This window comes from Pseudochaenichthys georgianus, chromosome 1 (assembly GCF_902827115.2).
Source record: "Pseudochaenichthys georgianus chromosome 1, fPseGeo1.2, whole genome shotgun sequence".
NCBI lineage: Eukaryota > Metazoa > Chordata > Actinopteri > Perciformes > Channichthyidae > Pseudochaenichthys > Pseudochaenichthys georgianus.
In genome coordinates this window covers 31,058,947-31,083,046 of record NC_047503.1, presented here as the reverse complement: position 1 = coordinate 31,083,046, position 24,100 = coordinate 31,058,947, and the positions used below count along the sequence as shown (strand labels likewise).

At 41.7% G+C, this 24,100-nt stretch overlaps 1 protein-coding gene across 1 annotated transcript; it reads left to right on the top strand.

Moving 5' to 3' along the window:
• The first annotated feature begins 3,497 nt into the window (after nucleotides 1–3,497).
• LOC117454645 (uncharacterized) lies at nucleotides 3,498–7,593 on the top strand. The gene is made up of 4 exons (XM_034093764.2): nucleotides 3,498–3,579; nucleotides 3,691–3,772; nucleotides 4,017–4,346; nucleotides 5,558–7,593. The coding sequence occupies exons 2-4, from the start codon at nucleotides 3,709–3,711 to the stop codon at nucleotides 5,953–5,955; spliced, it is 792 nt and encodes a 263-aa protein (XP_033949655.1). The 5' UTR covers nucleotides 3,498–3,579; nucleotides 3,691–3,708; the 3' UTR covers nucleotides 5,956–7,593.
• The last annotated feature ends 16,507 nt before the right edge of the window (nucleotides 7,594–24,100 follow it).

Here is a 24,100-nt window from a genome sequence, read left to right as displayed (position 1 = left end):
TACTGTAGTTTTACAAAAACTTTACAGATTTTACATATTTGGCACTTTAAATATGCAAAGGCCTCTAACTTCGATGTGATGGCAGCATGTATTTGCTGTGTCCCCATTTCCCATGGTAATATGGCTAATGTGTTTATTTATTATTTTTGGGGCAATTTAAATTTGTGTTATTTATCTTTTTTTTCAAGATTTAAATGAAGCTCAGCGCAAGTTCTTTCAGGAAGACTGGATGTATATACATTCACTCTGCAGCTGCATATACTGTAATCAGCTCATCACAGGCGTTCTCTTTAACCTATTACATTTCACCTCATTCTCCAGCAGCCAATCACTGTGCTGCAGCCAAACTATAAAATGGTTCTCCTCTCTCCTGCAGTCAGCTGTGATTTCAGGTGTCCATGCACCTTATCATATGGCATGTGTCAATAAATGTTCAAACAAAATGAATTCTCTCCAGATTGAAACATCATGTGTTGAAATAAACAACAGCAGTTCAAAATAAAAAGTGAATTGCCTAACATTTTTGTTGTGGAATCAATTAATTTCTTTCTTTAAAGGCAAAAACATGAAAAAGCTAAGAAGAAAAACTATTGAATACAATATATTTGGAGCAACTTAATTTATAAATGGTTGTCAACTTAAAAACTTGTGTTCACAATGATGGTAATTAAGTACATACAACTTACAATTCCTTTTAAGTCATGCGGTAAAACAAGTTGGAACAACATACTTTTTGGAGAAATCAACCTAAAAACTTGTATCCCGAATGAGGGTAATTAAGTACATACAACTTAAAATTCCTTTTAAATCATACGGTAAAACAAGCCGGAACAACTTAATATTTTGAGTAATCAACTTAAAAACTTGTGTTTATGCTACCAATTATTAAGTAAGTGGTAATTAAAAACTGATTGTAGAGGAAAAGCCTTCTCCCCTAACTCAAATAACTTTGTTGCTTTAAGACAATTTCATTAGAAGTTGTCTTAACTCAATAAACATTGATGCAAACTGTTGCGTTGATTTTCTTTGTTGAGCCAAGGCATTTGTTTTTAGAGTGTACTTTGTATCTTCTCACAGAACTATTCACAGTTCAAAGGCTGCTAATTTTGCTCAAACAGCAATTTGCCTATACAGTGCAACTACAAGGCTATCTACTGTATTTTAATGACAAAAGATGACACTCACCTTAAAAATGTCCTTTGTATAGTATTTCTATTTGTCTTAACTATGGGAACTTGTCCAGGCATGTAAAGTGAGAGTGGACTTGAACTCCTTAACTCAAGGTGTAGAACAATTAAGTTATCAAGCCAATTACTTACTACAACTTGAATTTAGTTTGAAGTCAATTAATGACTTTTTAGAGTGTATACTCAGCAGTTTTGTTTTCAATAACCCTCGCTAGGGTCTCTACGACCAGCAGTATCTTCCTTCACATCCAATTCTTGCTACTGTTGTGCCTAAAAATAACCACAGTGGAAAGTAGATGGGATCAATTTATCCCTCATTGTTTTGATTGGATCAAAATGTTATATACCAAAAAAAAATGTTTCCAAAACATTGATTCTCTTTTTTGCTGTAAAACACTTCTGAAATCCCGCCTATTGTAAGTCTCTAAGATCTCTTTGGCAGGCTCTGCTCCCCGTCTCCCAGTAATCAATTAGTTAAATTACTAGCAGTTACTTACTGTAATATCTGTGTTCTGGACACCGCTGTCTAATTAGCACTTTTACTGTAGTTGTCCGAAAAGGGCTACGGAAAATCAACGCTTATTATGACTAGAGCATTTGTTGTAAATACATTTGAGACGGTTGCAAAGGATGACACTGACATCACTTCACAATTGAAATAAATAAATAATTTATTTTTTATTGCATTTCCAAAGTTGTGACTCAATATCCTAATCCAAAAAGAAACTTGTATCTTGTATTCCCCTCAGTTTCAGTGTAAAAACAGAAACTCTAGCATCCTTTGTGAAGTCTAGCTGAAATACAGATACTCTAGAGATGGAAAGTATAGCAGAGGACATTGTCAAAGATGATTGTGTGCCTTGCAATGAAGGAATATGTCAATCAAGAGTACATTTTTCTCCTGAACTGCCCCACTCAATCTATCACGACACGAGCAGTTGTGTAGAAGTCCAAGGCTTAAGGCACGGGCCGGCACATATTGCTCAAAGGAATCCCTGGCTCCCTTAGGATAGGTCTGAGAGACAGGGGTAGGAAGAGAGAAGTAAGGAACAGAGGAAGAGAGGCACAACGTGTCTACGTAAATGCACTCTCCTAAAATAGTTTGAGGGAAAGGGGTGAAGAAATACAAAGTGAGAACCTGAAATGAAAAGGCACCACATTGCGTAAATGCTTCCCCTTAGAATAGGGTAGAAATTATGAGAAGGGGACAGGGACACAAGTGAAGAGGGACAACGTGTCTACGTCAATGCACTCCCCAAAGGGATAGAAAGTAGATAGAGAGGCACAATGGTCTAGATTAACCTGGACCCTATGATTGATTGATTGATTGATTGATTGATTGATTGATCCTATTTTCACATGTTGTGTCTCTAAGTAACTAATGGTAACCTCATATTTTTCTAAATCGGTCCAGTATTGGGCAAGAAAGCAGATGGCAGCTGCAATATGGGTGACAACATTATAAAAAGTACCCTACAGAGAAGTGTGTCTTGTTCGGAAATCCTGCTTTTCGCATCCACGTGATCTTTTCCTGGAATTTGCAAGTGATAATAATTTAAGAAATGGGGTTACATAATCCTTTGATGAACACATATATAGTGATATGTTATAGATGTCAAAGTTGAATTAATCAAGACCTTTCTCCAAAATACAGCCTTGTAGCTTGGTAATATCCTCTGAATTCTCCAAAACGAAACTCTGGTGTGGTTCACCAACAGAAACTGATTCCTATAAGTGTGGACCAACAGCGAAACGTTGTCTTTTGAGTCAATTAAGAGGAAACATAAAGAGTAAAACAAATTAGGGCAAATAACTAAATACAACTGCAACACTGCTTGATTTTTGATGTGTTTATAATAAGCTTAGGTTTACAGAAGAGTGTGTTACTGACATGTATCTCACGCTTCCATGCTTACATGACGGCTTCCGATAAAATGACTAATGAATTTACAAAAGGACACAACATGGTCCTTATATGAGTGAGGGGGATTATTTGGAACTTAAGTCAGGGCCTTTTGCCCTTGGCTATTTGCAAGGAGATTGGTCAGTATCAAAGAGTCATGGTGACATCATGGGAACATCTTTATGACAGTTGAATTCAGTAAAACGAGTTGCTGCAAAACATCAAAGAGGATCTTACAAGTCTCTGCTTGTTGCAGCTTTATTTGATTTATGAATAGGCCTTCACTCTGTGTTTCTTTCACTTTCTCTGACACACACACTCTCCAGCACACTCCCTCCGAAGAGATAAGCCTTCCCGGTCGTTTCTCTTTATAATACTGTAATCATTAACATTCTACACTTAGGAACAAGTCTCAAGGACGATACTCATGCTAGTAAGGAATCACAGACTACTTGGGAAAAGCTGAGGAGAAGCACAAATCATCCTGAGGTCAGTTCCAGACTTTCATATGTTTTCAAAATACCAGTCTACTAAGATCAAGTTTCAACTTGCCTGCAGAAAAACGTGCAGTGTGTTTACACTTTGCTCTCTTTGTTACAGTACAATGCAAAAGAGACAATGGAGTACACCGCATTGCATAAACTTCTCTGGCTTTTAAATGCATTTACTCTAACAACACAAGGTATGTAAAGTGTTTTTTTAATTTTAAACTCATTTGTTCAGAACCAATACTCATCGTAGGTCAAAAATGATTATGGTTATACAGAAGGAAAACTATCTCTGGCTCTTTTCTCTAAAAGTTTAGATAACAAGCAGAGTTTTTAGTTCCCAAAAGTAGCTGGAATTGTGCTGATGACAATGCTGAACTTGAAATGAAGCTTTTGTTCTTCTGTATTTCCATATAATATTTGTATCTTTGTCTCCAGAGTTGGTGAAACTTAATGTGAGTCCCAAGATTACTGCGGAGTGCGGCAAACAGGTTACCCTAAACTGCGACGTGTCCTCATCTCCAAATGGACTATCCATCAAACACATGGCGTGGATCCAAAACCAAACTTCTCTCTGTTCAGTGGACGAGGAAGGAAAAATCAAACCCCACAGCCGAACTGACTTCCATTGTGAGTACAAACATGGACAACTGTCCCTCATCTTTAAAAGAGTGCGGCCACTGGAGAGCGGAAACTCAAAGCCTTACACCTGCAAACTACAATCCAACCGTGGAGCTTCCAATGCAAAAACAATCGTGGTGGTACAAGGTCAGTGTCAACAATGTGTTTACATTCAGTGTGACTCACCCAGTTGGGTTGAGTGTATCCTTGTGGACTAACACATGGGTTAAATGCATGTCCTGCTTCTTTATAAAAACATTTTTAAAAGCGTATTTGTTATATATTTTAAATTCTGTATTGTTAACATTCATTTTACTAAATAATAGTCTTCTTCCTAACAGTCTATGTTGGCTTATTGTTGCTTGCTTTGGAAAGGGGAGACCTGCTCATAAATAACAGCTCAATAGAGATAACAATTATAGTAATAGTATACATTTGAGTTATTTGAGTATATATTTGTTCTGCAATCTTTTCTTCTACTCTCCAATACATTTATTTGAAAACTTCAGTAACTAATATCATGTGTTAGTCTAGATCAAATATTTTTTTCTAGCACTTTTTCTCATTTTGTAATAGGTGACTTGATAAATAAATATATACAGAGGAGAATATAGTTTTTGCATATACAGTATATACATTACATAGCATGTGTGACCATGACTGGCAGTCTGGTTGCAAATGGGGCAAATCAAAGTAAGCAAGATTAGAAAAAAATATACATTTAAATGTACAAGACAATGATGTTTAAGGCAAGGCAAATGTATTTATATAGCACCTTTCAACACAAGGCAATTCAAGGTACTTTACAAAAATGAAAGCCATTCAGACAAAGGCATTTAAAAACAGTCATTAAAAAAATAAATAATAATAATAATAAAAGAAACATTAAAATAAAAAATACATGAAAAAGTTACAGTGCAGTTTAAGATATGAATAGTTCAATTAAAAGCAGCGGCAAAAAGAAAGGTCTTCAGCCTGGATTTAAAAGTAGTAAGAGTTGTAGTGGACCTGCAGGTTTCTGGGAGTTTGTTCCAGATATTTGGAGCATAATAATAAGAAGTATTACATATTAGGATGAAGTTAAATGTTATCTTTGTATATCGTTTATGTTTGGATTTTGACATTTATGGTGGTTTGCTTTTGAGGACTGTGGAGCAGGGTACCCAATTGCCCTTTATGGATTAGCTGCTTAATTACTGGACTGTAGGGCTCTGCACTGTGATATTTGAGTAAATTCAATTTCCAACACTGCTCCCTTGTGATTGGTATAGATTTGATTGTGGAAATCGGTGAGTACTATGTCTTGAAGTGCATTTTTAAAGTGAATTTAGATGCTCTTCTTATGGTCTTCCCCTCAGAGTGTTGTTGGTCCTTTGAGGGTGTTTGGAATGAGGGCCATCCCACCTGCACCTTCAGACATGTCTACCCGGACGGAGATGTGCACTGGTTTCACGGCTCCCACAATCTCTCAGATGGCTCTGTGAAGCAACACACTACGAAACAGGTGGAAAACGGTTGGCTGACTATCCATAGTTACCTGGAGCACAATCTTTCAGGTGTTCCCTACAACTGTTCCTTGAAGAGCACAGCATCTGGTAGATACATTGCTAGTTCTTTGGTTGAGAATCCTGACCTGCATGCGCAGAGAGTCAGAGCACAGGTTCATACAACTCGAGCCAGGAACGGAGTTGGATCACAGCGACCTATGTGGAAATTTTTCTTTGTTTTAATTTCACTTGCTCTCACACTGAATTAATGGATTTGCCAAAGTAAATCCACATAATGGAGTTGGGCAAGATATTAGGGGTAAAGTGATTAACATTGATTAGTAACAAAGAGGTACTAAAATGTGTGCATTTCTAAAAATCCAGGATATAAGCGTTCTAAGTTGGTCCAAAGATATATGGTTCTACTTTTCAGCTCTTCAAAAAATACCTTTGTTGTTTTGTTTTGAGTCACGCATGAGTGAGCAGCAGATACTGGTTTCATCACACACACACTCACACTTCAGATGTTTAAAAAGTCCTTCTGGCTACTACTTAAGTTCAGCCTGAAGATATACACCCTATGGCCACAGATTAGAATGTATTTATTTCTGAGAGAGTGAGATGAAAATGTCAGTTGAAATCTCGGCTGCCCACTATGTCTCAACGGGATGATTGTCCATCTACGGCTGCTGTGGGAATGCACACTTTCTGCAAGAGAAAAAAAAGTATCTGTCAATCGCGAATAAAATGCAGACCTCAAAAGATGAGCTCTGCTGTGAATTCCCCCTCAGACACACAGAAGCATTGTGTGTGAAATATCAAGAAGCCAGACACAGGAAATCTCCCTCATGCAATGTCTCTGACTCTGTTGTGTGGGTGGATGCTGCCCTCTGGTGAATTATGATGAGTGCAAGATATGGCAAATAACTGTTTCAGGTTTATTGGGAGACTACTGAATCTTCTGAGCCCCACTCCTGACAACTCTTCAGTTTTATTGCAGCAAATTAAGAGATTAATATCGGACACCTGGGCAATCAGAATCAAATCTGTGTAGCTAAAAATCACTGAGTGATGAAATGCATTTTTGCAATTTGGGTGAACCAAATCTTTAAGATGGATTTTTTAAAAAGGGATTGCTTTACAGTATTTAAGTATATGTGAACATGCAGTGACAGATAGAGCCTAGGTTGTCAGGGTTGCATTTGGGTTTTAAATCTGATCAGCATCGAGTGTCCTGAGTGCAGCAGAAGAGTAAGATAACGGATACCAATCTTTTGTCCTGGTCTCCATCTCCACTCAGCCCTGTGTCTTTGCAGGTATAGGTTAAAGCCAGAGGACCCACCCAGCTCTGAGGCTAAAACCCTGCATTGTTAACACCTCAATGCCCCACTTCAGAGAAGGCATGTGAGAGGCTTTTAAAGTCAGAATGACTCTCTGCGAATGGTGACACAGGAGCATGTTGAACCTTTAGTAAGACGCTGCTCAGCTGAGAGCAAACTGGGTGATTGACAACGAGGTTACCCTGACAATTCAATTGCACATGGATAGACACACATGAACACACCCTGGTCACCCTAGGAGTATGTTTGTGTGGGACAATGTGGGACACCCTCTCAACATTCTATGGATTGTCTCCATAGAATGGGATGTCTATTTTTGAGCAACACGTTTCTTGTGAGAATCGCATTCTCGGTGTCTTTTTACGTCGTATTCACCGCCATGTGAAATTGAAAAATTACTCTTGCAAAGATTGCAAAAAACTCTCTGAGAGTCGCCCTGCACTGACTTCACCCACGGGTAAGTGTCTTCCCAGTCTTTGTTGTATGTGCATCTTCTTTTCTTCTTAGCTGTAGTTTCTGTTTCCTCAATTTTCCATAACCTGCTGCCTCGCCTGCGTTATTGACTGAATTTTGTTGTTGTTGTTTGGCGGGGGCCGCGGGGGGGGGGGGGGGGGGGTGTGTGTAAGTGAGTTACTCTCATTGGTTAACCCTTGACCAGCACCCGCCGTGTGTTACAGTTTGATTGACAGCAAACCCCCCCCCCCCCCCGTGATGCTGTGCAGTCCCGCGCAAAGCGCAACATCTGGTCACCCTAACACACTCACATTAATAGTTTTGACTAACACTGCCTCTGACAATCTTATTTTTATAAAATATTATCTTTAACTAATTAAGTATACTGTTACCTAATATTGCACTGCAAAATCAAAGCTACTTGTTAAATAAACACAACGAATAATGTTTCCACAGACTAAGTGGTGACTACATTATTCAAAATGGTAATATTTGTAACATAACTAATCCCTTTAAAGGGATCTGTTTGAATATGACATTATGACACTCATGCATCTTTTTAACTTGTTTTTAACCTATTATGACTTTATATACAAATCAGCTGACATTAACCATTATAACAAAATGTAAGCTTTTGAGAAGGGATTCTTTGAAGAGAAAAAAAAAACATTACAAAATGAATGTATTTGTTTTTTCCTGTATAGATAAAAGGGAAGATTGGATGTATATTTTCGATTCACAACATTATGTATGTATGCCTGTATGTATTTCTAGATTTACTGTGGCTTGGATGTACCTCATTGCTATGGGGACCCCCCAACCTTCCTTATATTGCATGTAAATGAGTGCATCTTAATGTAGGCAGAACGCCACAACATCAGTCTTTCGAAAGATTTAGATTTCGAAATAAAATCATGACAATGAAGCTATAACAATAATAACAATAAAACCTTTGAATCTATACATGTGTTCTTTCTCGTATTTCTTTAATGTCTCAAAATACATTTACAGCAATAACATTCCTAAAACCAATGCACCTCAAAAGAAAAGCGTGCAAACAATTCTTGTGATATCAAAATGCGATGGTAGATTCAAAATGTAGGTTCTATTTTGTATCTTATTCAAAGACGACAAGAGGTCCATTAAGTGCTCAGAAAACACAGAGGATGAAGAGAATCATGAGATGTAATGGTTGTGTGTTGTGCCAGTAAAATTATATTTCCTCCACATCAGAGCATCTTGATTATGAAGTATCTATATTGTAGCACACACTTCTCACCACAAGAGGGAACAAGTTACACACTCAACAGCCTTCCTCTGAACAAATAGTGGTTACTCACTGATGTTTAATGTTGATCCTTGACTGCAGGGTTCAAAGGGGCCAAACGAGTAATGAGTGAACTCAGAGAACCTTTTCACTGCTCAATATGCTTTGCCACATACAAAGGTTGATGTTAAAACTCTATGTACATTTCAAAAATGTATTAAACACATTCAGCTGTGACTTTGCTTCTCAGTGCCAAATCGTTTTGTGGTTGGAGTTCTTGTTTCCTCTTAGCATAACTGCTGCATGTCGGTGGTGTATTAGCCCCAGCAGGATGTTCTCTGTTACAGCAGAAGCAGGGCTTGTTTCTGCAGGTGGCCCTTCTGCCGTGTTACATCATCTCTCAATGTTTGAAGTTTACTTCACCTGCGAGCTCCTCATCTGGGCAAAGTACACAGTTGGGTGTATTCACTGAGCTGTGTGTAAACAGGGGCTTCAGGTCAAGTTCCCATGGTAACTGAGAGGTGTCTCGCTGTGTGCCCCTGGCTTGGTGTGTGTGTGTGTGTGTGTGTGTGTGTGTGTGTGTGTGTGTGTGTGTGTGTGTGTGTGTGTGTGTGTGTGTGTGTGTGTGTGTGTGTGTGTGTGTGTGTGTGTGTGTGTGTGCGTGTGTGTGTGTGTGTGTGTCTTATTATCCCAGCGGGCTGTTATCTGCTCTCAAAGAGGTTTACATTATCACCCTGACAGCCCGGTGACCATTGGTCAGGTGAGCAACCACAGATGGTTTCACCATACAGAGCATAGTGGGGGGTGCACGGATCAAAAGGAACAAGATAAGAAACTGACCTACCAAAAAACACGGCAGGATGGATAGATGGGAAAAGGAGGGAGCGAGAAGACAGCGGGATGGAGGAATGGAAAGAGGAGATAAAAGCCAGATTCTGTCAACAAACAGAGCAGACTAATGTGAAGTACTGATAGCCTGTTACCTAATGTTACGGTAAATGGGAGTTGGCTTGGGAATAATTGCCCAAATAGCTGATCTGCACGAGGTTCAGTGTTGTTAGTGACACACGTAGCCCAGTTCCTTTAGACAGCCATGTGTTTTCCTTCTGACTACGCAGTTACAATTTCTATAGAAATCCCTTCTAATAAGTTTTAGATCATGCAGATTTTGCTCACACAGACTTTACACACATTTTTTTAAATGCTTAAACTGATTTTATACCTTTACGATGCAATACAGCATTACAATACTGTAAAAAAAAAAATCAAGTACATGTTTGCATTTGATTTTTTCAACACAAGTATTGTCGACAAAATGTGATTAAAGAATCTAAACTACTATTTTGGAGTGTGTTATTATTTGTTATGTGGTTCATGTTGGGAAAGTGGGGAGGCTAGTGGGGAGGACGACGCATGTCTTTCAACACAAACTTTAATTGACTTTCACATCTGAGAAGTCTGTATAATAGAACATCATATTTTATTATATGTTTTTAGTTTGAAACCTTCAATAGCTTTGATTTGTTGTCAAGAGTAAAAATGTAGTAGTATGCTATAACCTTAAAAATTGTATTTAAGTCCAGTATTGAGTAGATGTACTACAGTATGTGTATAGGTCACAGCTACAGAGAGAGGGCATTGGTGGCTCAAACACTGATTGAACTATAATGTCTGTGTTCACTCATCCGTTCACCACTTCATCCATCCTCCGCACCATAAACATTATCTAGCAGATCGGAGAGCATCAGGGACTCAAACATGTGTGTACATTCAGTGTTAGTCCAGACTCCTGAAGGCTGCTACTGCTGCTTTACAGAGATCAATACATGAATAGAGCAGCAGGAATACTTAGTGCTACACTGAGAGGAGAGGCTACTTGAAAGGTCACAACAGGAGAAAAAGAAGTGTTGAAAGGCATGAAGAACATTAAAGATCAATGTACACTGTTATATGTTCCAATGCTGATGCCCAAAGCAGTAGCAGTCTGGTAGACAGCTAGAATATAGAATATGGAAATATTTTATAGAGAAAAACACAAATAATTAAATATCTTTATAAATGATATATATAAATATATGAGGCTATTTATAAATAAATGGAAATAGAAGTGTATACATTTGATTTAAAATAATTGTTTTCAAAGACATCTTTGAGGGGAATTATATTTGATTGATTCCACCTAACTAAGGGGAATTTACTAATAAATGCATTGGCTTTCCATCTTAGAAAGCCTCATGGCAAACACGGGGTAAAGTCATAATAAGATACCAAGATGTTTACAGTTAATGCTGAGATGCTTAAATTAACACTATGATTGTAAGTCTTACTTCCAGGTGTTATAAATTAAATGAAGTATGGGCTGTCAGTGTTGCCACTTATTTGACAAACTAAGCTTGGAAGCTGTGTGAATGTGTCCTGGTGAGTCTCTCCATCTGCACCACTTTTGATCCATGGATAACCAAGGCCATGTGTGATCGAACATGTTTCTTGTCCATGTTCCTTCCAGTTAGCTGAATGGAAAGCTGCATGGTGAAAGATAACCACTGACTGAAAGCCTGAAATAAAGAATGACCATTTCCCAACAGCTCAAAATGTAGCTCTGTTGCAACAGATAGCGTTAAACTGATGTGTTCCGCGAAATCGTACATTTAACCTTCCAGTCGTTGTTCTTTCAAAGGACATTTCCCACATAGCTTGTGCAGACACACAGCTCACAGATAGCAGCCAGCATGTTTGTTTAGTTGTGTGTTGTAACTGCATGCACTGCTAGCCTGGCTTGCCCTGGGTTTTAACACAGTTATAATCCTCACCTCTCAAATCAAGCTTTCATTAACATAATGACTTCACCAAAATATAATTGACCAGTCTTGAGTTTCATAATGTATCAAAAATACACCTGATTATACCAGGTCCAAATGGAGCCTATAAGAGAGATGTCAATCAAGCTCACACTGTGCTGGTAAGAGGTCAATCGGCCAAAAGAAGTGAATGCACCTGTGTGGGTGTAGCACAGCTGCATCACTTATTATGTATGATTAGACCTCCTACCATGGCTGTGTATGACCACTCCAAGAGATTGAACACGCTACTGACTCGAAACCATTAGCATGGATTTAAGACACAGCTAAGAGCTCTGTGTGCTGGATGACTGGTGAAAAACACAAAGGCATCTTTATTAACATTTCAAGATACACCTCTACTTTTCTGCTGTGTCATTTTTTATGTGAGGGAGAATTTAGTTTAAAGTAGGAGTCTTGCACATGATGTTACATTGCTGTTTGAGTATTTAGATTTGCTGTTCAGAGTACTAATGTCTTTTAAAAAAAATACCTTTTCCCTGTCTCACAGAGTGACATAAGACAATTTACCTACAAAAAAGTACTACGCTGAATAACAGTCATGTCTTATCCAATGTAAGTTAATGGGAAAATGTTTTTTTGGCACCATGGCATGTGCGTAATCATTTTATTGACTGAGATGATTACTTGTTACGAGAAAGCATCACAATTAGCACACAAATTACAACATGATAACATATAACATATAGGCCCAACTCGTGCCAAATGTGAAACAGTCAAGAAAATATAGTGTGTATGTATATTTCAATTCGGTAAGGACGTGCCCGCACCGACAATCTGGAATAAAAAAATACAAATATTTGTATATATATATATTTGTATTTAGTTATTCCTCAGGATTATGAGAAACATTATTTCGGTCTCGAAATTGCCTGTTTGCAACTCTGAACAATTACTACTTAACAATTCTCAGCAACACAGAATCAATATTTCATTAAACTTCATCAAGCTAAGAACTGTTCACTGTCATATACCCAAAAAACAACCAAGTTTGAAGAAGTAGCCTGCAAGAGAACTGACTGACCGTGAGCTAAATCAAGCGCTTTTGAGAATGGATCCATAAAAGCTTAATTTTCTTCAGCTTTTACATAAGTCTCTGATCGATAGCAATCACCTCCATATCTCGCATCAATGGGCTGCTGATGAGCTCACGCCACAAAAGTAATCTCCGTCTGTTCTCCATGAATATTACATTTCCAGTTTTCTGCTTCTCATCTCGGAGACAAAAGGAAATTTTTCTTGGTAATTTGTGCTCATTCTTGGCATCTCCCTTCAATCTACAGGTCTCATCGCCCATCATCCATTCTCTGCATGAACAGAGGGGTCAAAACCCTCAAGCCAGAACCGGTGTGTGAATGACATGGTTAAGTGTGCTCAGAGAATAACACCCAAATGTTTCCTCTTTACTCTCAGCCCCCTGTAGATTTACAATATGTTCCACTGCTTCAGTTTCCTGCCTCTGTTTGTGTGTGTCTGTGATATTGTGTAACATGGTGATTTATGTACCACCTGCCTGGTAACCCTGACCACCAAACTGGCAAACAACATTTCATCTTCACTTATTCTAGTACTTGCTTGAATGCTATGGGAGCATGCCTGGCTCTTTTGTAATAATGAAAAGACTGCACGATCTATTAAGTCTGAGTGCTGTATACTCTAGTATTCCAAGTACAACAGATGTGACCAAGGGCCTAGGAGGAAGGAGAGGTAGAGTAGTTGGTGACTTGGCTAATGAGAAGAATCGTGATTAGGGTGAGAAAAAAGGGTACCGTTATAAGAGTGAGAAACCCTCTCCTCAGACACAGGCTTTTGTATGATGTGCATTTTTATGAACAGTTTGCATCCTAGCCACCTTTGAGATGCCAACTGCGCCTCATGTCCAACAAGAATGGGTCAATGCGGAGTCTAAACGGTACGTGTGTGACATTTAAAAGTAGATTTGTTTACAACATTTCCACAATAAACTCCCTCAATGTCGTCAAATGTGTACTTTCTAAGTAGCAGCATTTTGTATTGTTATGGGTTGTTGTTGCTGTCTGCGTTGCCACAGGGGCAAACACTGGTATGAGCCGTCCTGTCAGAGGTACCTACAGTCAGTGAGACACCTGTCCTCTGTGGGCACGCCTCCTCATCATCTGCTGAAAGAGTGTTATCCACAGCTGGAGATATCTTCACTTTTCCCAGGGAAAGGCAACATGTTAATTTTTGTTTAGACATAAAACTACATATAAACTAAGAATTGATTATGTGTTTTGGGGGCTGGAATCTTTTCACATTGTTTCCTTTCATTTCTTTAATGTATATTTATGTATTCTTTTGCAAGCATTTATGGAGAGTAGTATTGATAAGAGTATCAATAAATACCATAATTGATAAGCAGTATTGGTAATGTTAAAATTCTAGAACTAGATAGTGACTACGAACATGGACAACATGTCTAAGTAAAGCAGAATAAAGTTTGGTGCAGCAAACCCAAAATGTAATATCCGCATAAGAGCATGCAGCGTCGCAGGAGGTATTCAAAGTCAACTTTATCGTATTAAACTTAATCTGCATAGGGGATCATCATCTTAGTATGACAGAGCCAATTTAAAGGTTGATTTGTACTGATCTGCTATTTTTCACAACAGAAAAAAGTTCCACTTTCCATCTGGTGTATGACTCACGGTGTACAAGTTGAAGAGCTAGTAGGAGAAAGGCTTTTATAGAAGTTTACAGGCAGTTTCCCACACAATCACTTCTTGTTTTGACATGTTGTTGAGCACAATGAGGTATACTGTATTTGCAAGTAATTAATTCCTGTGTTGTGCTTTGATAGGATCATTTCATTTCTGTAAATGAAAAGCACCTCATTAGTGAAAGATGGAGGTTATGGAACAACATACATCAAAAGCCATCTGTGCTTGTTTCACAGATGGTATTTGATTTCAGTCTTAACAATTGATTCTTATTTACATGTCTAATCATCCTTATTTAAAGGTGTAACATTTATATTCTCTGACAGAAGTGGTAAATTAATCGGAAACAAAATAAACATTACTTTCAAAACAAATGTTTCTTCAATTGTTTATGTTGTCATAAATATTGCATTGTGGTCCTTTAAATCATGATTTCTATAGAACTGTGAGGTTTGCCATTGTTCCATGACCAATATGTATAATTGTAATGGGACTGGATTTTAGGATTCATTTCTTATTCATCAATAACCACGATTCCTGTCTTTCTGAATATTCAACTGAATGTTATCCCCATTTCAAGAATTTACAGTAAAGAGCAGGAAACCAGCAAATGTGTTAATAACATGTTGATTGTAAAAACTATGATGTGAAGGGGATTTTACAAATTGCACACTCGGAAAGCCTCATTAAGTCCCTGTGAAGTGAAATAACACATGGTGTTCACACATTTGATATTCTTGACAAGTAATGAGAAAAAAGATGGAAAATAACCTGGGAAGAAAAGAAAACCGCACAGAAGATAAAAATGTTCTTTAGACGCCAAAAAAGTAGTATGCATGCACTTGCATATGGCACGTGCAAGGGTACAAGCAGAAAGGTAAGCATTCAAGTGGTCACAGAAAAAAACACCGGAGAGTGTGTTTCTGTTGACATTGCTTCAGGAAGGAGGAAATATTTGCAATGTGGAATCTTACACCCCAAGCACATGTGTGTGTGCCTGTCATGTGCTTGGGGTGTAAGATTGCGTATAGTCAGCCATTTTATCCACCAATTCTGTCACTGCAAATACTACAAGGCCAGTTTCTCGTTCAGCTCATGACACAAGATATATCCGTCCCATGTGTTTTTTAAAGATAAATCTCCAACTAAATAGGTAATTGAGCAGAGTAATCAGATTTGGAGCATTTTGATCAAATTCACATCGAGAAATCATGAGGCAAAGCTTCACATTAGACACTCATACAGAGATAAGATACACAACTGTAGCCAAACTGTATATGGGCAAATATGAATATGTCTCATACAAGAATTTGTACACATTAAACCAGGGGTGGGGAACCTCCGGCCTCCGGGCCGTATACGGCCCGCGAGACAATTTGGTACGGCCCTCGATGTCATTTATAAACACACGCAAAAAATAAAAAAATGAAAGAAATCTAGACCGCAAACAAATTAAACAAGCGAGTGCCTGTTTTTCCTGGCCAAGGTCAGGGTCCTTGAACACAACACGAGCCTAACGTGTCATCACGTGGTATATGTCTCGACTGACAGGGGTGCAGTTCTGACGGAGAGCACCAGAACGCCACTCCAGCACTTCAGAAATTGCAGTACCGATAAGTCCATACACATGCCGCAGTTTCTGCGTGTCTGTGTCTTTAGTTGAAAGCCCAGTGGCGATCTGCTCATCTGTCATACTGATCAGACAGTCAATAACTGTGTTGTTATCATTAGCATCTGGTTAGCTCGCTATGCTAACGAATATAAGAAGCTTTTTCTACAACCAGTGAGGTAAAGGCACATCTTTATATGATCATTATAGTTATAAAAAAAATAAGAGAATAAAGTAAACAGGTATAAAATACTATATGACAGTTATTAATAAAGAAGAATACCGTTTGAAAGGGGAGTGATTTGTCAAATATCCATAAATTAAAAGAAAATCTGCTTACAGTTGTGTTTGGGTGTTGAGAGATGTGTCCATAGATCTCCTAATGTTGCTCTCAAAGTGCACCAGGTTGATGCTTTTAACTTCAACATTTAAAAAAAATCTTCCCAGGGGAGCACGCCACACCCTGCACGTGCATGCATACGCGAGTCATGGTGAGATATCTGGATTAAGAGGTTGCTTTTTCTTTGCACAGAATGAAATGAATGGGCTGTGATTTTAGTTTTTTTAAGCAGAGGTCAATAACTTGTACGGCCCTCTGAGGATATTGTAAAAATTGAAATGGCCCTTGAGAGGAAAAAGGTTCCCCACCCCTGCATTAAACTGTAGTTTTGGTAGTATTGTGTTTAGTATCGCATAACAGTAGTTTAAGAAAAACATATTTCAATTCACAATACTTCAAGTCATATTGGTATATAAGATTATTGGAAAACGAAAAAAAAGTCTTCTGATTTTAAATGAGATTGCAGATAAACTGCTCGGTAAATTAAATGCTGTGACAAAATACAGTTATAGCTAAAACTCTCAGGTGCATAAACAGGTACTTAGGCAGAGAAAAAAAAGCCAAATGTCACCATAACCCTCTGTAACAACAACAACTCAACAAACCAAAGGGACATGCCCGGCTAGAGACTGTGCTGCAAAAGGGTAAATGAGGCTGAAGAGGTTATCCTGACCTCCCTCCAAGTATAAGTATTTGAGTTGTGATCAGTCAGGCCTGCTTTACTTTTCAGAAGCCCTGCAGTGCTCTCCAGATGGATTAAGAATTCAGAACTATTGGTCATCCCCTCACACATGCACAGATAAACATACACATACCAATGATGAAGGGACACTGCTGTCATAACCCTCACTCGTTTTGATGTATTTAGAATCCCCAGTCATAAGAGGTTTGCTGTTCGACCGTCAATATCTCTGCTTCATTGACGTTTAAGGACATGCAGACTGGCAATGAAAAGGGAAGTTTGAGTGTTAACGCTTCTGTTTTCGTCTATTCTTGTTTCCCACATTTGGTGACACTTTCCTTAAAAAGTAAACTTGTATGTATCTGAGTGTTTTTCTGCTAAAAACGTATATGAAAGAAATGTCGAGTAATAGGGTCATTTTAACTTTAACATGGCAGATAACATGATTGTGTTGTAGATTTCTGTGCTACCACAGTTACTGTTAATGTTTCCGTAACCTGGGGCCTCATTTATATAGGGATATATGCTCAAAAAATTGCTTACGCCAGTTTCTACGCAATGTTTGCAATTTATAAAATACTAACTTGACGGGAAAATGTGCGGTCCTCCACGCAAACTCTAACCCATGCGTACGCACTAAGCACAAAAACGGGAGAGACGAGAAACTGCGACACCGCGTTGGCAGATGGAAGAATGGAGAGAAATATGTGGAAATAATACCATAAATAAAATGTTACCTCTCATTTATCATATATGAAGAATTCATTTTCAAACATTAATTAAAGCAAATCTTAAAATGATTAAACAAACGCCTGTTTGCGACTCCTCAGTGCACACAAAAACATAACTTGGAGAAATAAATAAATACGGATATGTTATTTAAAACCACCTCGAATATGTTGTGTTAATGTTATGAAATGTTTTCTCATAAATGATGCGGTAAGCATGAGGACAGAATTACGTCTAAACTGACGCCGTTTTGCATTTCTAGGTTGTACAGTATACGAGCATTATATACTCTCACGTTTAATCGTGTTTTATGCCGTTTGCCAAGACTTGATAAGTCACTCGTAAAACACAGGAGGTATGGAAACTAAGAACACCATAGGTTATGTGGTAAATTGTACAGCTAATATAACACAACACATTAGTTGTATTTCCTTTAACTGGTGGATATAGAGTTGCTGCGGGGAGGGGGGGTTGAGATGCACAGGCTGCAGTGGAGACACTGCGCACAGCTGATCGACAGCTGGGACACAAACCACCAAATACAAAACATAATTCAGATCCAGTCATCATGACACCACTCCGGAGGGATTCCCCTATGAAGGTAGATATGGTGCAAAATGTGAGAGCGTGTAAAACCTGATGTGAGCACTTGCAGAAAAAAAATCTGAGCATGTGTGCATACATTTACACTTGTATAAAATATCCACGTAACTGTGAACCAAATGTACACTTGTATAAAATATCCACGTAACTGTGAACCAAATTTACACTTGTAAAAAATATCCACGTAACTGTGAACCAAATTTGAAGTCACAGAAGAAAAAAATAAGTTTTGTAGCTTGTAGAAAAAAAATGAATTTAGAGATGAAATGTTCACTTGCAGAATATATATATATTAAATATATTTTCCATTACAACTGCAACTTTATTTATTACAACCTCTCAAATCAGTCATTACAACTTGACGAATCTGCTCTGTGGCAGTATAAATCGACGAATCTGCGGTCTTGACTATTGCTACACTTCTTGCGATAAATGTGTCGCAAAATTAATTTTCACCTGTAGATGTGGGGGGAGGGAGGGGGGTTGGAGAGAAGGGGCGGAGCTATCAGAACAAGGAGGCTTGGGTCAGTCCAGAGCCATATAATAGAAGAGTTCTCATTCATAACACTCCGTTCGATGTCTCACTATGGGATGCGCCTCATCGCGGAGCAAACAGAAGCATCAATCTCATTACGCCAATTGGCTGATGATCTTGACGTCAACGTCAGGGGAAATCACCCCCTATAAGTAGCCTGCGCCACGACGCATGCGTCATTCAAACACCTCTTCTCACTTCAGAGCACATCTCTAATGGTAGCCGGGCTAGCTTAACAGTCCACAGACTGAACCAAAAGCTAATTTTCGGTCGACGGGCGTTAGCCGGCTACCCTATTCTGCCTCGCAGAAGAGTATAGTACTAACACACCAGTTAGTATTATAATCAATCTCGCCATTCTTCCTCAGGAAGCTAGCAACACACCTGCTGCTAGCTTGTTTTTTCCCTCACTGCCGACACCACGGTAGCGAGGACGGATTTTTTACTTTTTTCTTCCACGAAGGAGAAAAAGGATTAAGACGATATTACCACACCAGGTAATATTCTTTGAGAAAAAAGACCCACACCGTCCTTTTTCTTCGGATTAAAGACAGGTTGGGAACTATTTTTTCTCTCGACGTACCTGTTACGAGCGGGTCCTCTTCACGCCACGCAGCGTATAAGATGAACGCCTCTCTCCCTCACACCAGAGGAGTCAGGAACTCGGAGGCTCGGCTCTGCGGCTGCGGGTTGAAAGTGTCAGGCACAGACACACACCAGATCTGTTCGTCCTGCCTCGGGCTGGAACACGCCCAGGAGGCCATTGACAACCCCGGCTCGTGCGGGCATTGTGCCCGCTTCACTATGAAGAGCCTCCGCCGAAGGTTAGCACAACAAGCTAGCCTGTCGGGACAGGACCCCCTTATGTCCACTGGTTTGCCGGCTGGCAATCAAGACACGGGGGCGTCCGCCGTAGAGATAGAGCCCCTCACTGGGTCGGTCTGGGGCTCATCGACAGCGGCAGCCGCAGAACCGGAATCCCGCGCCATATCAGGCCGAGACCCGGTGGCGGCAAGAGACGCGGGAACGGGGCCCCACGCTTTACCAAGCTGGGGCTCCCGGCTGGACCTCACCATGGTTTCACCCGCGGAAGATGTCCTAGAGTTAGACTACATGGAGGACGAAGAGGATACCTCTGAGTTCCTCCTGTCTGACTCGGATGAGCAGGAAGACGACATCTTCATGTCATCGGCTCAGGCTGCAAAGCCGGGAGCGATGGCTGCTCTCCCGGGCGATAGCACACCAGCTTCGCCCTGTCTAAGCATGGACCTGCATGCCGTGTGTCAGCGCACTGCGTCCAGGCTAGACATCCCGTGGCCCGAAATGGCCAAGGAGACCTCCAGGTCCCGTTACGAGGGGAAACATTTTCCCCAAACAACGAGGACGAAGAGTCAGCTCCTTCCGGTCTTCCCGGAGATGTTGGATGAGGTGTCGGTCTCGTGGAGAGACCGGCCCTTTAGCAACAAGGCCCCACGGGCGGTATGGAGAGGCTCGGCCTGCTCCGCATACCGCCTATGGAACCGCTGGTGGCAGCCCACCTCCTACCGAGAATGGGACGGTCACCAAGCAGGAACCCCACGCTGCCAGCAAAAACGGACCGATTCCAGTCGACCATGACTGAACGGGCCTACAGAGCCGCAGCATTGTCCGCCAGGGCTCTGAACATTTCCTCGATGCTAACCGCGTACCAAGCGGAGCTCTGTGAGGATCTGTCGAGCAATCCTGGACCGGCCACTCTGGACGAGATAGCCGCGGTCACAGACATTTGTCTCCGTGTCCAACGCTGCGCCGTCCAGGCCACGGGCAAGGTAATGGGGATCATGGTGGTGCAGGAAAGAGCTAGATGGCTCAACCTCACCAACCTCCCAGACCGGGAAAAGGAAGATGTGCTTGACATGCCCATCGTTCCCGAGGGGATTTTCGGCTCCGCTCTCGCTTCCATGCAGAGGAAGTGCGAGTCGAAAAAGAAGGAAGACGAGGCCCTCCACCTCTGTCTCCCTCGAAGGGTCCAGCCGCTGCCTTCGCAACAGCGGCCCTTCGCCCAAGTTGCACCGAACCCTGCTAGGGTTAAAGTACCAGGACAGCAGAGGTCGCAGCCCACCCCGAGTCCCCAGCCCAGGCAGGAGACGAGGGCGAGTTGGCCTAGAAAATCTCCGGTTCTGGCTGCAGCCCAGGCGCAGCCAACCCAGAATTTCGGCCAGCAGTCGAGGAAGAAGAAGCGAGCGGCCTGACAGCCCCTCCTTCTCCCCTCTGTGACAGAGCTGTAAGTTCTTTCCCCGGCTCTAAACGTGTCCCCGCTGCCTCGAGAGATGCCTCAACGTCATCCTCAAGTCTGCATAAAACACATGTCACATCTTTGTTGTTTAAATAAACCATTTTCCGCTGACGCATCCAGGCTTCGGCCAAGGGCGCAGCTCAAAAAAAATGAAAAGAAAAACAATAAACAGTCCGTTAACTATAAATCCCCTTCTGAGAGCAGCTACGGCCTCTCTCAAAAGGCGGATAATAAACGGGTCTGTGAAGGCACCACCGCCACGCGCATGCGCAGTGCCGGTTGGGGCTTTAAGGGTACTACCGTCACGCGCATGTGCAGTGCCGGCTGGGGTCGTAAAGGCTCCACCGTCACGCGCATGCACAGGTCCGGCTAGAGCTGTAAAGGACAGCCCGCCAATTCTTCCCCTTTTGAGAGCAGCTACGGCCTCTCTCAAAAGGCGGATAATAAACGGGTCTGTGAAGGCACCACCGCCACGCACATGCGCAGTGCCGGCTGGGGTCGTGAAGGCTCCACCGTCACGCGCATGAGCAGTGCCGGCTAGAGCTATAAGGGCACTGTCACTACCCGATCCGTCCCCCTGCCCGATCGGTACTGCGCATGTGCGAGATGGTCCGGAAGTCCGGACGGCAACCCAAGATGGACACTTGACACAGTGGCTTTTAGCAAAGCTCAAAAAGAAAAACCGAGAGAGATGAGTTATTGTTATTACAACGTGACTTCACTATTATTTAACAACTCTTTTTATGGGGTTCTTTTATTTAGGGTTAAGTACATTGTCAGAATAAGTGAGAAATGAATTTAACATCTGTTAGACAGCCATATGCCATACATTTTTGCATACATTCACAGTAAATATGTATTCAGTATGATAGCTGTCTAACAGAAGTTAAATTCCTTCCTCACTTATTCTGACAATGTACTTAACCCCAAATAAAAGCACCCAATAAAAAGAGTTGTTAAATAATAGTGAAGTCACGTTGTATTAACAATAACTCATCTCTCTCGAGTTTTCTTTTTGAGCTTTGCTAAAAGCCACTGTGTCAAATGTCCATCTTGGGTTGCCGTCCGGAGTTGTCCAATATGGCGGACTATCACGCACATGCGCAGTACCGATCGGGCAGGGGGACGGATCGGGTAGTGACAGGCACCACCGGCACGTGCAGGCGCAGTGCCGACTGGAGCTGTGAAGGCACCACCGTCACACGCATGCGCAGTGCCGGCTGGAGCTGTAAGGGCACCTCCGTCACGCGCATGCGCAGTGCCGGCCGGAGCCGTAAGCGTGACATCTCAGCTGGCTCTAAAGAGCATACAGCAGGAGATACTCACGACATCTGCCTGGGCTTCTCAAAACAGTTATACTTTATCTGTTTTCACAAACCCAGAGAGAGTCAACCCATATTCTGGAGAGAGAGGTTCTCTCTCTCCTAGAAAGAAGGGTTTTATCTATAAAGCCCACTGAGCGGAGTCAGATTACGGGGGGAAATGTCCTCGTAAAGCACCCACTCAACATGGGCCTCATAATAAAACTAAACCCCGCGCGCCACGGCGTGCAGAGAGTTTTGGTTATTATGTAATGCGTAGTGGCACTACACCCGACTTTTCTAGTGCGGGATGCGCCTACGGGTGCTGTCCTTTCACGGAAGGTGGTCACCACGGACGCAGGTCAGACAGGCTGATAGGGTATTTACGAAGGTCGCCCGGTGAGAGGTCCCTAGAGCAGAGACCTCCAGCGGGCACACGTAAACTACCCGGAGCTTTTAGCGGTGTTCCCCACCCTAAAACGCTTCCTGCCTTCTCTCAGAGGACACCATGTCCTCGTGAGGACAGACAACACGATATCGTGTATGAACCGCCAGGGGAGGTTGCGTTGTCTCCAGTCACACACACTGGCACACAAACTGATCCCTTGGAGCGGCAGACGTCTCCTCTCTCTGAGAGCGACACAAGTACCGGGAGTTATGCACCTCGGGACAGAATTCCTGTCCAGAGGTGCACCACTCTATGCAGACTGGACTCCTCATCCAAGGATCGGGAGTCCGCTGTGGGTGCGTTACGGCGGAGCCGCGTTAAGTCTGTTCGCAGAAGGAGAAAATGCTCAATGACAGCTGTTCTCTTTAATGCACGATTTAAACACACTGTTAGGCGGGGACACACTCGTACACGATCGACCTCCGGGTCCTCTGTGCGTGTTCCCACCCCTGGCTCTGTTACCCCCAACTCTGGCCAGAGTGAAGGAGCAACGCCACACACGGTCCCTACACACGGCGGCGTGCGTTGCCGCTTGGCGGTGGGCGTGTCTTGAGCTTGGGGAGTCAACGCGAGCAACCCGACCAACAACCAACCACATGAATGTCCCGCCCCGGACATACAAAGCAAAGCATTCATGCTACATCCATGCTGGCTAAATATACTGTCTATGCTTGCTAGCTGTCCATTCAAACGAAATACACTGGATAAAAACTCCCCAAACAAGCGAAAACCTACCAGTTTCCCCCACTGTCTTTGCCACCTCTCCCCATGCCTGGCTCCTCCGGTTTGTATCCCTGTATGTTCCCTACCGCCACGATCAGTTTCTCCTCCTTTTGTTGACATATGGGAAATAACTGCGGTCTGGCTCTCCCAACATACACCCGGTTTGATTGGCTACTGCTTGTACTGTCAGATTTACATACGAGGGATTTGATTGGCTGACGCCTCCGTCGAGGCGGCAAAAGTAGAACATTGCTCTACTTTTGCAGCGAGCACCTCGAGAGAAGCTACGCTTTGCTCCCACAATGCAATTCGGCGAATCGTGACGTCACCCCATTCAAAGTGAATGGGCAGAAGCGTTGAAGCGGAAACGCACGCCGCCGTGTGTAGGGGCCGTTACTCTGATGTTTCCGCCCTAGCCCGCAACGTACGGGCTGGCGGAGATATATCAGCTGTTGTGTCCAGTCTGGGCTTTACACACATATATGGACAGATCAAAAGATCTTCGTCTTAATGACCAACTCTTCGTGTCCTGGGCTAATCCTCACAAGGGTAAGCCTGTTACTAAGCAATGGC